Here is an 18,001-nt window from a genome sequence, read left to right on the forward strand (position 1 = left end):
TAATTGTTTGTGTTATTAGTTTAGGCAGATTGTGTCTATCTATGATTGTGACTTGGATGAAGATCAGACTGCATTTTATGAGTAATTAATGCAGAAAACTAGGTAATTGCAAAGGGTTTACAAACTTGCAACTGTTGCTTATACACTCCAGGCTATTGTTTTGATACCTTGGTTTTCACAACTATTTATCAATGAGCATGATTTTTTTTCTTGGCATGGTATTTTCAAAAATACAACAGGTGAGATGTTTTAAGAAAAACAGGTTATATGTTTGCAGAACTTTTAATCAGGACTTGATGTCAGAGACATTTGAATATTTAAAAATTTTAATTGTGTTCTTAGGAAACGGAGTACGCTGGACATGATCAGATAGATTTATATGATGATGTCATTTCACCATCTGCCAATAATGGAGATGCACCAGAGGATCGTGATTACATGGATAGCATACCACAGTCTGTTTCAGAAGATGGTGGCAAAACTCCTAACTCATTGGGTCCAAATATTGTTTATACTTACACAGGCAAGAGAATAGCTTTGTACATTGGAAATCTGACTTGGGTAAGCATTGAGACTTGTTTATATTTTTACCGCTAGTTTTATTTGTACAATGGGATCTGAGTTTGTCAACATCCTTTCTTTGGGAAGTTTGCATTTTCAGTTATTTTAAATGGACAAGTTTGTGTTTCAGTACAATATCAGACGGGTAAATTAATCTGGGTTTTAAAAAAACATGTTGTTACTTCTAATGCAAATCATTCCAGTAGCCCAAAGGAATGATTTGCATTTGAAGTAACACGCATAAAAATTACTGGTGAATGCAGCAGGCCAGGCAGCATCTATAGGAAGAGGGACAGTCGACGTTTCAGGCCGAGACCCTTCGTCCTGTACCTCTTCCTCTAGATGCTGCCTGGCCTGCTGCGTTCACCAGCAAATTTTATGTGTGTTGCTTGAAATTCCAGCATCTGCAGATTTCCTCTTGTTTGCATTTGAAGTAACAGTTGTTTTTTACCCAGACTAGTTTATCCACCTGACACTGCCATGTCAAAGAAAAACAGTAGGAATACTACCAGATAGAATTAACTTTATAGAAGTTAGTTCTATCTTCTAACATTCCCACTGTTTTTCTGTGATGCAGATGCTTTAGGATTTTTTAACCAATAATAACTACCTTTATTATATCATTATTTCAGCACTATCCTACAATTAAATAGTTAAGATCAAGATAGGACATTCAGATGACTAATATAGGATCTGCATACACTCCGGTTTAATGCACACAAGTACGTTGTCTGGCTCCAGCAGCAGTTTCTATGCATATAGTGCCTTTAACACAACTGAAACCTTGCAAGACTTAGTAGGATTTCGGTTTGGACCAATAATAATGAAAACATTTTCCATCCAGAGAGATGGGCAGCTGAACAAATACTTGGTAAATCAGTAGGTTCTAATGAGAATGCTGTGGGGAAAAATGAGGCGGAGTTTTCAAGCTTCACCTGAGAGAGTGAAGGCACCAGAGAATTAATTTTTTTTTAAATGAAGAAGAGGGCAGATATCGCTGAAGGCAACAAGGTAGGAGAGGATGAGATGGGGTAGGGGGGTTGTAAGCAGCGTGGGAATGTTGGAGACATTTTGTGCAGTTTTGTGTGGCTTCAAAGAGATCAGCTAGGAGAGCAATGGAATAGTCGGGTTTAAAATTGACACAGCAATAATTAATCTGCTGGAAAATAAAGGGAAATTGACTTAATTTGCAAGAAGGTGTGTTTATTATTTGCATGAATATGACGACCAAATTCTTGTTAAAAATTAAGATTGCAAAGGCCATAGTTTTGTGCATTTGTCAGGGCAAGAGATAGAGCTGAAGGATAGGGAACATTTTTTATGCTGATTCATGATTTGATAACAATTTGAACTACTAGATAGCTGAAAAGTGGCAATTTTAGCAATTTAGTCTGATGTTGAATTCCTGTGAATTAGAAATGTATCAAAAACAATATAAGTAACTTGTAAAATTACAGATTAGTCACGTTTTGGGTATTTATTGAAAATCTTCATTCCACCTTCACAACTGAAAATGTTGATATGTTTTCATTCCTCCATGTTTAGCTGCCAAGTATCATCTTCAGAAATAACTTAGTTATTTTTTTAAAGTTCACTGAGCATAGTTAGAATGTGTGTGTTTTGAAGCATGTGGCCTATTTGAAAGTGTCCCCTAAGGTTTTTTTCCTCTATATTGTCATACAGTGGACCACAGATGAGGATTTGACTGAAGCTCTGCATTCAATGGGCATTACTGATATTTTGGAGATAAAATTTTTTGAAAATCGAGCTAATGGACAGTCTAAAGGGTGAGAACGTATAATGAATTTACACTGATTAGGTATTTACTGTGAAATTTCTGAGTTTTATAATGGTAGTATATTTCAGTACAAAGAAATTGGCAGTAGGTATTTAAGATGCAAGTAATTTGGAGTTTATACAGTAAATGTTCATTATAAATCTGTACTATGGCAAATGGAATATCTTGCGTTAATAAACAGGAAATTTTAATTTATAACATCTAACATTGGTTATCTCCATAGATTTGTCAAATATTTTATGTCAAGATTATTACCAAATGTTTGTAAAACACTAATAAATTGATTATACCAGCAAGGGGCTCAGAACTTGCACTACCAGGTTAGTACCCCTCAACCACTAGACTCTTGAACAAAAGTTGAGAACTACGTTCACTTGCCCCAGCATTGAAATGTTCCTATAACCAATGATCTCACTTTAGGGACTCGTTATCTGGTTATCTCATTATCTTATGTTCTCATTATTTATTGCTATTTATTTATATTTGCATTTGCACAGTTTGTTGTCTCCTCTCTGATCTTCATTGATCCTTTTGTAATTATTTTGCCCACAAAAAATGAATCACAGGGTTGTATATGGTGACATATGTGTACTTTGATAATAAAATAACTTTGAACTTTGATTAGCATGTTTTTCTGCATTTTTTTTGTGTTTAACAGGTTTGCACTTATTTGTGTGGGATCTGAAAGTTCATCCAAAAAACTGATGGATATGCTTCCTAAACGAGATATGCATGGACAGAATCCTATTGTCACACCCTGTAATAAGCAGTCCCTGAGTCAATTTGAAATGCAGTCTCGGAAATGTAAGACTATATAAATATGTACAAAGAAATGCAATATTTATCTTGCTGCATTGGGATATTCACTTCATATGTTGGTTATTATGTTTTATACATTTTTAAATATAGCATTTTCTAGTTCTGATTGTTTAATAACAGTTATGTCAAGTTGCTCGATTTTGAATTCAGGATTTAAGTACTTCTGTGGAATTACTCAGGAATCTCTTATAGGTGGACTTAATGTTTTAAAGATTAAAAATTAGCTTTATTTTTTGCATGTATATCAAAAGATAGTGAAATGTTGTTTTTGTCAATCACCAACACAGTCTGAATATATGCTGGGGGCACATCACAAATGGCGGCATCCTTCTAATGCAAACAGAGCAAGTCCACAACTTGCCCTTATTAATTCATACCACCTAAGGAAACCTGAAAACCCAGAGGAAAGCCATATAGTCACGGGGAGAAAGTGTAAACTCCTTACAGACAGCTGCAGGAACTGAACCCCAATCTCTGGTACTGTAAAGCATTACACCACCAGCATTGAATTGAGATTCTCCTATGCAGTGTTCCAAAGCATGGAGTTTACCTGATGTATGGCAATAATTTTTATTTCAACCAGTCATACCAGAGGTCTTTGATTCTGATGTTATCTAAGTTTATAAGGTAACTATAATGTCCAACAGAAGAGTTGCTATCTCATGAACAGTTTATCTTCATACTTAAATTACATTAAGCTTCTAGAAAATTAGTCATCATTTATATTAAATATGCAGTTTTTTGTTTTGTCACCACCTGCCTACAGGATGCTGTCCAATTCCTAACTTTACAGAAGGTTCTTCGTAGGGTTGGCAGCAGGTACAAGGTTATTTGAGCTATATTGCTGCATATTGGGGAAAAATAACTACTGGCACTTGTTTTGCAAATTTATGTTTTAAGTGCAAGTCATTTGTGTCTGTTCTTGCAGCCACTCAGTCTGGTCAGATGTCTGGTGAAGGAAAGGCTGGGCCTCCAGGAGCCAACAGTCGTTTAGCATTTTCCCAAGGTGGAAGGGGACGGGGTCGCTTCCCACCATCTGGCCCCGGTGGGGACAGATTCCCAGGACCTTCTGGACCAGGAGGGCCACCTCCTTTTCCCGGTGAATATCAAAGTAATTATCAATTTTTTTGGCTTTAGGGTGGGGAGGGAAATACTTATTTTTTAAACTGATAACTATATTAAAAAAAAACCAAAATCAGAAAATGCTGAAACTGCTCAGCAGGCCAGACATCTGTGGAAAGGAAAACAGTTAAAACATTTCAGATCTGGAACATTTCATCTGATGAATGTTTCTGGTGATTTGTGTTTGATTTCAGTATTATTCATGTTGTTTGAATAGCCTCGTCATCCGCATTTCATATACAAAATAGAATACAAATATTGGGCAATGCAAAATGCTGGACCAACTCAGCAGACCAGGCATCATCAGTGTAGAGAAATGAACATTTGATATTTTGGGTCAGAATCATTCATCAAGATTGGAAAGGAAGAGGGGGGAAGCCAGAATAAAAAGGAAGGGAAAGGAGCACAAGCTGGCAGGTGATAGCTGAATCCAGGTGGGTAGTGGAGTGGGGAAGGAAGGTATAGAAGGGTATAATGTGAGAAAACTAGGTGGTATGTGGAAGAGGCAAAGGGCTGAAGGAAGAGGCATCTGCTAAGAGAGGACAGTAACCCATGGAATAAAGGGAAAGGGGGTGGAAAATCTGAAAGAGGCGGGGGATAGAAAGGATGAGGGGGACCACAGGAATGAGGGAAAGTAAAGGGAGTGGAGAAGGAAAACGAGTGGTTACCAGAAATTACAGAAATTAATATTGATGTCATCTAAATTGAAGCCTATCAATGGAATATGAGGTATTACTCCTAACCTGTGTCTGGCCTCATTGTGGCAGTGGAGGAGATTGGACAGATATGCTGATGGAGAAATGGGAGGTGGTTTGAAATGTGTGGCCATGGGGAAATCCTGGTTATTGTGACAGGCAGGGCAAAGGTACCTGAAGAAGCAGTCCCCCAGTTTGTTGGGTTTACTGATGCAGAGGAGACTGCAGTAGGAGCACCTACCTTTCATGTCTCTCTAGCCTGTCACCTGCTAGCTGTGCTTCTCCCCTTACTACTACTTTTTTATTCTGGCTTCCACCATCTTCCTTTCCAGTTCTGATGAAGGAACTTGGCCCAAGATGTTGACTGTTCATGTCTATTCATTGATGCCTGACCTGAGTTTTTCTAGCATTTTGTGTGTTGCACGTGGGTGCTGATAATCTGATGATTAGAGATTAAATTACTGGAAATAAATTATTGAATGAATGTGGAGATAGAAAATTGGTTTTAGTGTGGATGGCAGTAAAAAAAATAAAATATTTTTGAGAGAGATGATATTTTCCAGGGAGTTAACAAATAATGAGGAAATTGATGCTCTTTCATTCTGAGATTACATGCCATGAAGATTTTTTCTTTTGGAGAAGTGAAGATGTTCATATTTCTAATAATTTCAGTGTTAAATTTTGAATTTGTTTTCTAAATTTAAACTGTCATTGTAATATTGGTGTGTTGTCTTTCTTTGAATGTAATGCCGTCATTTCTTTTTCAGGGCAAGGTCCACCACGTCCACCTCCAGGTCCTCCTGGTCCACCAGGCCCCCCAGGTCCGCCTCCACCTGGGCAAGGTCTTCCTCCTCCAATGGGTGGTCCACCAAATCGTGGTGATCGTCCTCCACCACCAGTTCTGTTTCCAGGACAACCATTTGGGCAACCACCAATGGGACCGCTCCCACCTGGTCCTCCCCCACCTGTTCCAGGCTATGGTCCTCCTCCTGGTCCCCCTCCTCCTCAACAAGGACCACCGCCGCCACCTGGCCCTTTCCCCCCACGTCCACCAGGTCCACTTGGCCCTCCTATTAATATTGGTCCACCCCCACACCTTCCTGGGCCCCCTCCAGGTGCACCACCTCCAGCCCCTCATGTAAATCCTGCTTTCTTTCCACCACCGGCGAATAATGTAATTCCTTCATCTGACAGTCGTGGACCCCCTCCATCAGATCCATATGGACGTCCCCCACCATATGACCGGGGAGACTATGGACCCGCTGGCAGGTAAATTTTGTGTATCCTTCCATTTGATACTGTGAGAGTTATTTGAAAAACTGTATGTTAAATGTACCAAAGTTTAACTGAGATTAGCAAGGGAAAGGATATTAGAATTTAAGTATTGAGTTTTGCATGTTAGGCCTGTTAGTTCAAACCAAGTATTTTGGGTCAATGTTGAAGTGAATTCATAGTTTCAGTAAGATCCTTATTAATTTGTAACTATTTTGGAAGTCGTCATCAGTTGCATTTTAGCAAATGTAGTTTGGGTTTTGGCCCAGCATGACCCTTTGTATTTTTTGGCTCTCACCTGTGCCAATCTTACAACATTTAGAAATTTAAAATATTTTAAATAGAAACAGGAGAAATACAGTTCTCTTACATAACCAAAGTTAAAGTTACTTGTCTTGGGAGTAAATGCCCAGCTGGTGAAACCAACACACAAGTATCTCAGCTCAAAATGTTGACTGTACCTCTTCCTAGAGATGCTGCCTGGCCTGCTGCATTCACCAGCAATTTTTATGTGTGTAGCTTGAAATTCCAGCATCTGCAGATTTCCTCGTCTTTGCGAAACCATCACTGTTCTGGTAGTGTATTGAATTTATAATCTGCATTCTGTTGCTGGAAGTCAAAAGAAGCTTCATACTTCAGAAAGTGTTACATTTCCCTTTGGAGTTAACCTTTGTCTTCCTGAGTCCTCTTCTAGGAAATAGCTCCCAGAGGTGGTTTTGCACTGGACTCAGACTTGGTATAGTACAGCAGCAAGGATAACTTATGCAGAAAATGGTGGTGTTACAGAAAAGGAATTGATTTTCAGTAATTGGATAAATGAATGGCATAAATAGAAATATTGTGTTCTGACTTTTGCATTGTCACTTAATCATTCTTGAGCAAGAAAGCCAAGGTAGAATCAGAATTTGCTTAATACAAAGTAGTTCACCTGGAAATGTTTTTAAAGTGGGAGAAATACTTCAGATAGGATATTGCAAGTTTTTGTTCAGCTATTCTTAGAGATGAATCTTTAACAAGTTTACATTAATTTTCTCAAAACAGAGACATGGATTCTTCTAGGGCTCCACTCAGTGATGCAGAATTTGAGGAAATCATGAACCGAAACAGAGCAATTTCCAGCAGTGCAATATCAAGGGCCGTCTCAGATGCTAGTGCTGGTAAACAAATAGCATGATGCTTCTCTCCCTCACCCCATCATCCTCAGGAAAAACATTATTGATTATATAAGTTAGTATATAATGTACTGATTTTGGTGAACATTCATTAGGGATCAATAGAAGCTTCTATATGGCATGTAACAATGGAAAATAAATCTCCAACTGAAACATATCTTTAGATTGGAGATTGTTGAGTGTCAACTTTGTAATTAGTGAGAACAGTTCAAGAAGCTTAATAATGAAATTGATATCCTTCTAATTAATGACTTGGTATATCTGGGTTCACTTACACTAATTGGCCCAATGACAAACCAGAAATTACAGGGTTGGGATGCGGGGGGGAAGGTGTGGGTAAAGAATGGGCTGAGATGGTAAGTAATTTCAGTTATGTGAGGATTATTAAGCTGACTGCATTCATTGATCACATTTTCCATTAAGAGGTGAAGGGATGGAAATCATCATTCATTTTGTAGAAATGTGGCCACAAAGCTTTGTTGAATTTTTGAGATGATTTTATGATTCATGACTTCATGTTCTGCTGTGCATCTTGCATATGACTGTTGCATAGAACAGCCAATCAAAATTGAAGATTTCTGATCATAATTAAGAAAGGCAAACTAGTTTTTAAACAATGCAGTGACAGATTACTGTACTGGTAATGCTTGCCTATCACACACTGGACACCACAGAGAATTAATCTTTTAGAGGTTGGATAAGCTAGCACTATTGTTGGTATAATTTTTTAAGTTGATTGCTTTTTCATACTTTTACAAAAATATTCAGTAAAATGTTATATTTCACATTTACTTTTTACGTTATTTTCTGAGCCACTGTCTTTAACTCTTATTTGTTTTTCAGAAGATAGTTGTATTTTGCTGCCTGTTTTTAATTTTAACAATGCTGAGTCTCATTATTTATGGTTTTTTCAAATTAATTCTGGATCTTTTACTACAGAAATCTAAACAATTCTGATGGATTTTTTTTTTGTTTCAATTATAGGTGACTATGGAAGTGCTATCGAAACTCTGGTTACTGCTATCTCTTTGATTAAGCAGTCTAAAGTATCTGCTGATGACAGATGCAAAGTTCTCATAAGTTCACTACAAGATTGTCTTCATGGAATAGAGTCAAAATCCTATGGCTCTGGGTCGAGGTAGGTTGTAATTTCCATTTTCATCAAAGTTCACAGAGTTCAACTGACCCCACAGCGCAGAAGATGCATGCTTATCTTGACATTAGTTAATAAGTGTAAACACTTTGTTACATAAGTGAAATGTGATATTATTTGTCAAAATTATCGCTGTTTTGACTAAAGCTCACCTAATACTGGATAGAATGGTTTGCCATTTTGTTTGCAGGAGTAAATTATCTGTATTCATTGGGGTTCAGTAAATAATTTCCGGTAATACAGCAGTTCCAGTTAAGAATATTTTTGGTTTATGAGAGGAATTCATCTGAGGTTTCCATTGGAAATTTAATGCAACATATTCTCAATCTGTATAAATCAAGGTTAATATGGGTCAATTTCAGATAGCTTTTGTTGTGATTTATGTGATTGTTTTATGTGATATATGCACTATCAGGACATTCAGAAATAGGAGTGAAAATTGTTTCTCCTATGCTATACTGATTTGTAAACTCGTCCTTGGCATACTAGTAATACCAATACCATGTACTTACCTGCTTTAGGGAATCTGATTGAAAGCTCTTATGCAAATCGACTTTGTCCACTGAAGGGTAATCTCACAGAAGTGTCAAAAGGCCATTAAATTTCCCTTCTGGACTTCTGTCTGAAATTGTGATAGAAATAAAATTAATTTGAAATTGGTGTCAAGATAATTTATACAATGGGGTAGTTACTAGGAGCACTGTGTATGCAGGCCCCTTAGCAATTCAATGATCCCTCCCATCCAATAATCTCTTTGACCACCCCCCCTCCCCCAAAAGACATCAGGCAGGAGGTGCTGTAGCTTTAGGACAAGCACTATTAGCTTCTTTCCCCCCCCAGACCGTGAGACTACTGACCTCCCTGCCACCACCCAGATCTCACTATATATGAAGCACAAGTAGTGTTACGCTGTTTACTTTTTAACTTACAGTATAAATATGCCTGATTGTTAAATTATCTGGTAATATTTGTGTTGTGTGAGAGTTATAGTACTACATTGTGCACCTTAGTCTGGAGGAACGTTGTTTTGTTTGGCCGTGTACATCTACAGTTGAAATATCAATTTGAAATTGAACCAACTTTGAAACAGGCTGTTTTCTATAGCAGGGGCATGTGGAACTGAGGGCTCGGTCCCAGGATTAAAAGATGGCTTTTGAGTGCAAAGCCAGTAAAATTTCAGAATGTTGAGCAGATTTCTTTAGAAGGATATGAATGTTTCTTGTATGCAAGTTTTTTTTTGGTGTCTGGGCATTAGGAGGTCTGCAGTGAAAGCAGATGCCAGCAACTTTCATGTGTGTTGCTTGAATTTCCAGCATCTGCAGAATTCCTGTTGTTCAGTGATTACTATGTTTTTTTGACAGAGCAGATCTGCTCTATGGTCTACAGGTATTGTGCTGTTAGGATTTTGTGTCAGTGGTTATTTTCATTTAGCAATAACAATTTATCATGACTGTGCTTAAAAATTGCAGTGGCTATCTGACATTCTTAAAGATCTGGAGAACCAGACATTCAGCATCAATAATTTTTGACATTTATACTGTAAATTTGACCAAGCAAATGGAATTTGGCAAGGCAAAGACGTGAGGGGACTGAAATATTATCAATTTGATCTAGGAGACAGCAAGGGAATTTGTTTAATGGGAGTAGAATGAATAGAGTTGGTCTTTGGATTAGGATGAGTTGAGAAAGCAGGTGATAGGAAAGAAATAGGATAAAGGTGCTAATTTACTTGGCAAATCTTTTTTTAAAAAAACTGGTCTTGTGGTTTAAAGAAGGAAAGGAAGCAGAGATAGCTATTTTTAATTTGTAACAGAGTAGCCTCATACAAATGCTAGTGATGGGTGCAGGTGTGAAAATATTGCAGAAGAAACAGGTTATCTGTTACATTGTATTATGGGACCATCTATTTAGTCAGATAAGCAGGGCACAGTGGAGCTTTGTGGTTTATCTGGAAACAGCAGTGTCTATTATCAGATCCATTCAAGTGTGCATTTATTATATTCTGTGAAGGATAACTGGCCAGCATGCAGGGAGAGATCAGCAGTATCATTGGGAGTGAGGAAATCAAAGGTGGGGGCCGGTGAATTTATAAGAGATTCTGCCAGGAGCTAAAATTAGAAAGTTTAGGAATGGAAGTGTGACTAGAACAACAAGGAAACAATTTGGAGTGAGATTACTGTGATTGGGGCACAATGAATGTGGAATGTATATGAAGGTAGAGATTGAAGAAAAGTTGTTGCAAAGGCTGAAGGAAAAAAAGCTCTGATGCTAAGGAGCTGAGAATTTTTATGGAATAAAATTGTGGGTTAGAAGCCATGTTTTGAACACCTGCTAGTTCCAAGATATAGGAGGATACTTTCAAGATAAGGTTTTCTGCCTTGTCCACAAACCTTGTCTCAAACTTTTTAATAAGTTCATTGCTGATGACAAGACTATCTGATCATATGAGACAATGAAATAAATGGGCCTAGATGTATATTTTGCCAAAGCTTTCGTAAGGAGCCATTGTTCCCCGGATTAGCTTCCACCCTTGCAAATTGAAACACAGGAATCAGAGTTCAGTCGCAAACAATAGGAATTCTGCAGATGCTGGAAATTCAAGCAACACACATAAAAGTTGCTAGTGAACGCAGCAGGCCAGGCAGCATCTCTAGGAAGAGGTGCAGTCGACGTTTCAGGCCGAGACCCTTCATCAGGACTAACTGAAGGAAGAGTGAGTAAGGGATTTGAAAGTTGGAGGGGGAGATCCAAAATGATAGGAGAAGACAGGAGGGGGAGGGATGGAGCCAAGAGCTGGACAGGTGATAGGCAAAAGGGATACGAGAGGATCATGGGACAGGAGGTCCAGGAAGAAAGATGGGAGGGGGGGCCCAGAAGATGGGCAAGGGGTATATTCAGAGGGACAGAGGGAGAAAAAGGAGAGAGAGAAAGAATGTGTGTATAAAAATAAGTAACAGATGGGGTACGAGGGGGAGGTGGGGCATTAATCAGAGTTTAGTTGAAGGTTGGATGCCAGTGCATCAAGCCCGTCCCCCCCCCCCAGTCTAACAGGTTCACCACCTCAGCTTCACTCCAGCAGTGGTTAACATATTTGGTAATATAATTGATCGAAAAATGCAGTTGTTTCTTATTAAAATTGCTTTTTTAAAAAAAAATGGCAACTTAAGGAATAAAAAAAGTTAAAGAACTGCTCAAAAATGTCTTTATTTATCCAACATTTTAATTCACTTTTAAGGGCTTTGACACAACAGTATGTTGTCAGAAGCTCTCTGAGATGGGCCTTTTATGCTCAGTTTGACTGACAGAGCTTGGAGGCACCTTCACAAACGCCCGCAGTCCCTGACCCTGGGCCCAGCATGTGAGCATCCTTCAGGAAAGTGAGTCCACAGAAGGCATCTGGCCCAGGTGGTGCAGCTGGCCAAGTACTAAAAGACAATCAAGGGATATCTTCTGCCTCTTGCTTTAGCATTCTGAGGTACTTAAATCTTACAGATGGTAACCTGCCTCAATGACTATCGTCCACTGTGGTGAAATGCTTTGACAGGTTGGTCATGAAGTATATCAACTCCTGAGGAGTTACCTGGATCCGTTCCAATTTACCCTACCGTCGTACCAGGTCATTAGCAGGTGCCATTTCATTTGCTCTTCTCTCAGCTCTGGAACGCCTGGACAGTGAAGATGATGCGTCAGGATGCTCTTCATTAACTACATCTCAACATTCAATGTAATCATTCCCTCACTTCATCCCTAAACTCCAAGACCTGGGCCTTGGTACCTCCCTGTGCAACTGGATCCTGTATCTTCACACTGGCAGGCTCCAGTTAGTATGAATTGGCAACATCTCCACACTCGTCTTCATCTCAGGTGCACCAGAGGGCTGTGTGCTGAGCCCTTGTTCTACGTACTTGAGCCCACTAGGGGATCGGCTGTACTGCATTGGGTATAGTGTAATGAACCAGAGGTGATTAGAGAGATTGAGGTGAAGGAACCCTTAGGAGGCAGTGATCATAACATGATTGAGTTCACTGTGAAATTTGAAAAAGAGAAGCCAAAATCTGATGTGTCAGTATTTCAGTGGAGTAAAGGAAATTACAGTTGCATGAGAGAGGAACTGGCCAAAGTTGACTGGAAAGGGACACTGGCGGGAAAGACGGCAGAGCAGCAGTGGCTGGAGTTTATGCGAGAAGTGAGGAATGTGCAAGACAGGTATATTCCAAAAAAGAAGAAATTTTCGAATGGAAAAAGGATGCAACCGTGGTTGACAAGAGAAGTCAGAGCCAAAGTTAAAGCAAAGGAGAGGGCATACAAGGAAGCAAAAATTGGTGGGAAGACAGAGGATTGGGAAGTTTTTAAAAGCTTACAAAAGGAAACTAAGAAGGTCATTAAGAGGGAAAAGATTAACTATGAAAGGAAGCTAGCAAATAATATAAAAGAGGATACTAAAAGCTTTTTCAAGTATATAAAGAGTAAAAGACAGGTGAGAGTAGATATAGGACCGATAGAAAATGATGCTGGAGAAATTGTAATGGGAGATAAGGAGATGGCGGAGGAACTGAATGTGTATTTTGCATCAGTCTTCACTGAGGAAGACATCAGCAGTATACCGGACACTCAAGGGTGGCAGGGAAGAGAAGTGTGCACAGTCACAATTACGACAGAGAAAGTACTCAGGAAGCTGAATAGTCTAAAGGTAGATAAATCTCCCGGACCAGATGGAATGCACCCTCATGTTCTGAAGGAAGTAGCTGTGAAGATTGCGGAGGCATTAGCGATGATCTTTCAAAAGTCAATAGATTCTGGCATGGTTCCGGAGGACTGGAAGATTGCAAATGTCACTCCACTATTTAAGAAGGGGGCAAGGAAGCAAAAAGGAAATTATAGATCTGTTAGCTTGACATCGGTGATTGGGAAGTTGTTGGAGTCAATTGTCAAGGATGAGATTACAGAGTACCTGGAGGCATATGACAAGATAGGCAGAACTCAGCATGGATTCCTTAAAGGAAAATCCTGCCTGACAAACCTATTACAATTTTTTGAGGAAATTACAAGTAGGCTAGTCAAGGGAGATGCAGTGGATGTTGTATATTTGGATTTTCAGAAGGCCTTTGGCAAGGTGCCACACATGAAGCTACTTAACAAGATAAGAGCCCATGGAATTACGGGGAAGTTACATACGTGGATAGAGCGTTGGCTGATTGGCAGGAAACAGAGAGTGGGAATAAAGGGATCCTATTCTGGTTGGCTGCCGGTTACCAGTGGTGTTCTACAGGGGTCTGTGTTGGGGCCGCTTCTTTTTACGTTGTACATCAACGATTTGGATTATGGAATAGATGGCTTTTGTGGTTAAGTTTGCTGGCGATACGAAGATAGGTGGAGGGGCTGGTAGTGCTGAGGAAACAAAGTCTGCAGAGAGACTTGGATAGATTGGAAGAATGGGCAAAGAAGTGACAAATGAAATACAATGTTGGAAAGTGTATGGTTATGCACTTTGGCAGAAGAATTAAACGGGCAGACTGTTATTTAGATGGGGAAAGAATTCAAAGTTCTGAGATGCAACGGGACTTGGGAGTCCTGATACAGGATACCTTTAAGGTTAACCTCCAGGTTGAGTCAGTGGTGAAGAAGGCGAATGCTATGTTGGCATTCATTTCTAGAGGAATAGAGTATAGGAGCAGGGATGTGATGTTGAGGCTCTATAAGGCGCTGGTGAGACCTCACTTGGAGTACTCTGGGCAGTTTTGGACTCCTTGTCTAAGAAAGGATATGCTGACGTTGGAGAGGGTACAGAGAAGATTCACTAGAATGATTCCGGGAATGAGAGGGTTAACATATGCGGAACGTTTGCCCGCTCTTGGACTGTATTCCTTGGGAGTTTAGAAGAATGAGGGGAGACCTCAGAAACATTTTGAATGTTGAAAGGCATGGGACAGAGTGGATGTGGCAAAGTTGTTTCCCATGATTGGGGAGTCTAGTAGGAGAGGGCATGACTTGAGGATTGAAGGGTGCCCATTCAGAACAGAAATGCGAAGAAATTTTTTAGCCAGAGGGTGGTGAATCTATGGAATTTGTTGCCATGGGCAGCAGTGGAGGCCAAGTCATTGGGTGTATTTAAGGCAGAGATTTTTAGGTATCTGAGTAGCCAGGGCATCAAAGGTTATGGTGAGAAGGCGGGTGGGGGGGTAGTGGGACTAAATGGGCAATGGATCAGCTCATGATAAAATGGCGGAGCAGATTTGATGGGCTGAATGGCAGGCTTCTGCTCCTTTGTCATGGTCTTACTTGTGATTGTGTGGCTAAGTGCAGCATCAGTGTCATGATTGTTTGCTGACATCGTTGTTGGCTGAATCAAGGGGTAGAATAAAAATTTAGTTGAGTGAGACCACTACAACAGTCTCTCCCTGGAATGTTAGCAAAACCAGAGGTGATTATCAATCACAGGTGGAAGAAGCCAGAGTTCCATGCCCCAGTTCTCATCAGGGGAATGGAGCTGGAGAGAATCACCATCATTGCTTTAAATTCATTGGTGTCAGTATATCAGAATATCTGTCCTGGAACCAGCACAAGTGTCATCGCAAAGAAAGAACAACAGTGCCTCTACTTTCTTAGAAGTTTGTGTAGATTTGAAATGTCACTATAAACTGACAAACTTCTAGAGATGCAAACAACAGGAATTCTGCAGATGCTGGAAATTCAAGCAACACACATCAAAGTTGCTGGTGAATGCAGCAGGCCAGGCAGCATCTCTAGGAAGAGGTACAGTCGACGTTTCAGGCCGAGACCCTTCGTCAGGACTAACTGAAGGAAGAGTTAGTAAGAGATTTGAAAGTGGGAGGGGGAGAGGGAGATCCAAAATGATAGGAGAAGACAGGAGAGGGAGGGATGGAGCCAAGAGCTGGGCAGGTGATTGGCAAAGGGGATATGAGAGGATCATGGGACAGGAGGTCCGGGGGGAAAGACGCCGGCGGGGGGGGGGGGGGGATCCCAGAGGATGGTCAAGGGATATAGTCAGAGGGACAGAGTGAGAGAAAGAATGTGTGTATAAAAATAAATAACAGATGGGGTACGAGAGCGAGGTGGGGCATTAGCGGAAGTTAGAGAAGTCAATGTTCATGCCATCAGGTTGAAGGCCTGAGTGTGGCTTCATCTTTACAGTAGAGGAGGCCGTGGATAGACATGTCAGAATGGGAATGGGATGTGGAATTAAAATGTGTGGCCACTGGGAGATCCTGCTTTCTCTGGCAGACAGAGTGTAGGTGTTCAGCAAAGCAGTCTCCCAGTCTGTACGTCGACTGTACCTCTTCCTAGAGATGCTGCCTGGCCTGCTGTGTTCACCAGCAACTTTGTGTGTAACTTCTAGAGATACTGTACTCCTAGAGGTCACCTCACTACAGGAAGGATGTGGATACTATAGAGAGTGCAGAGGAGATTTATAAAGATGTTTCCTGGATTGGGGGGGGGTGTACCTTATGAGAGTAGGTTGAGTGAATCTGGCCTTTTCTCCTTGGAGCGATGGAAGATGAGAGGTGACCTGATAGAGGTGTATAAGATGATGAGGGGCATTGATCATGTGGATAGCCAGAGGCTTTTTCCCAGGGTTGAAATGGCTAACATGAGGGGACATAGTTCTAAGGTGCTTGGAAATAGGTACCAGTGGGATGTCGGGTAAGTTTTTCACACAGTGTGTGGTGGGTGTGTGGAATGCACTACTGGCGGTGGTGGAAGCGGATACATTAGGATCTTTTAAGATCCTCCTAGATGGGTACATGGAGTTTAGCAAAATAGAGAGCTATACAGTAGGGAAACTAGACAGTTTCTAGAGTAGGTTGCATGGTTGGCACAACATTATGGGCCAAAGGGCTTTGTAATGTGCTGTAGATTTCTATGTTCTGTACACAGTGGTGGATGTACTTAACTGGTTGTATCATGGCCTGTTATGGAAACACCAATGTCAAGAAATAGAAAATGCTACAGAGAAAGTAGTGGATACAGGAAAAGCCCTCCCAAGCATGGAGCACTGCCACATTTAAGCAGCCTTTATCATCAAAGATCCCACCGTCCTTACCATGCTCTCTTCTTGCTACTACCATCAAGCAGGATGTACAGGAGCCTTGGGTCCTACTCTATCAGTTCAGGATCATTTATTACACTACAACTAATAGGCTCCTGAACCAGTGTGGATTGCTTTATCCACCAATGTTCTGAACTGATTCTGACCTTAGAGGCTCACTTTCAGGGACATCACAAATTATGTTCTCAATGTTTTTTTTATTTGCACAATTAGTGCTTTGCACATTAATGTTTGTCAGGTCTTCGTTTATGTATAGTTTTCCATAAAGTTCATTTGCTTATTTTCCTATAAATGACTGCAAGAAAATGAATCCCAAGGTAATATATGGTAACATATATGTACTTTGATATTATTACTTTAACTTTCAGGAGCCTTGGTAGGATAGCTACAGCAGCAGAACCTTTAGGGCCTTAAAGTACAAATACAGTTGTGAACAAAGTACCAGGGATGAGCATAAATGGTGGAGTTCAATTGAATGCTGTTTTCAGAGTTTGATTTAAAAACTAGTTAAAAGTTTGATTGAAAAATTAGTTTCTAGCAAAAGGGTAATTGTCTTTTAGAAAACGTTCACGAGAGAGGGACCACAGCAGATCGAGAGAGAAAAGCCGACGCCACAAAGAACGCTCACGAAGTCGTGATCGGCATGATGACTATTATCGTGAACGAAGTAGGGAGCGGGAAAGGCATCGTGACCGTGAACGGGATAGAGACAGAGAGCGGGACAGAGAACGGGAGTATCGTCATCGTTAAAAAGGTGGGTTGGTTTGTTCATATACAATTATGCAAAGTAATTTCTACCTTTCAACCTTTCTGAAAACATTTGTGAATTCACTTTTATACTGTGGTGTTTAAATAGAATGCTGTGTAGTGTCATGCAAAAGCTGTTTAGCACTATGAATTCTGGTAAGTATTTCTGATAATGAAATTACACCTTCACAAGTCAGCACATTATTTCTTCAAAGATATGTCTTTTATGCACTGATTCATACTTTCAATTCCTGCTGTTACTCAATTTTGTCTGAAGTGTATATCATAACCAGTTTCTTTCAGAATATACAGAAAATTACATGGCTGATGGTAATGATGGCATAATGCATTGATTCAAGTAATATTTTTATATTTACTTTTGCATATTTTATGCTTATCGATTTTGTCTCCAGTGCCATTTCCAACAAATGTAAAAAGGTGTTTTCTGCATAAACTGCTACAGATAGGGCTAATACTACCAACATCTATGCAGCACAGCTTACCTTCACTGGCCCCAGTCCTAGTGAGCAGCAATTGCAATCAGAAAATAATATCTCCTGGGATTTCTATGTAAAAAGCAGTGCTAGATTGCTT

General features: G+C 40.0%; 1 protein-coding gene across 2 annotated transcripts in view; it reads left to right on the top strand.

Annotated features, from left to right (window-relative positions):
• The window catches only part of LOC134351480 (YEATS domain-containing protein 4), a 74,006-nt gene that overhangs the window by 6,176 nt on the left and 49,829 nt on the right, over positions 1–18,001 (top strand). For both annotated transcript variants that reach the window (XM_063057686.1, XM_063057687.1), the window contains exons 2-9: positions 343–561; positions 2,245–2,348; positions 3,018–3,163; positions 4,107–4,289; positions 5,763–6,264; positions 7,309–7,424; positions 8,424–8,577; positions 17,221–17,414. In XM_063057686.1, the coding sequence (XP_062913756.1) occupies positions 343–561; positions 2,245–2,348; positions 3,018–3,163; positions 4,107–4,289; positions 5,763–6,264; positions 7,309–7,424; positions 8,424–8,577; positions 17,221–17,410 (1,614 nt within the window). In that variant the 3' untranslated portion in view covers positions 17,411–17,414. The remainder of the gene's footprint in view (positions 1–342; positions 562–2,244; positions 2,349–3,017; positions 3,164–4,106; positions 4,290–5,762; positions 6,265–7,308; positions 7,425–8,423; positions 8,578–17,220; positions 17,415–18,001) is intronic.

This window comes from Mobula hypostoma, chromosome 9 (assembly GCF_963921235.1).
Source record: "Mobula hypostoma chromosome 9, sMobHyp1.1, whole genome shotgun sequence".
In the NCBI taxonomy this organism is placed as follows: Eukaryota; Metazoa; Chordata; class Chondrichthyes; order Myliobatiformes; family Myliobatidae; genus Mobula; species Mobula hypostoma.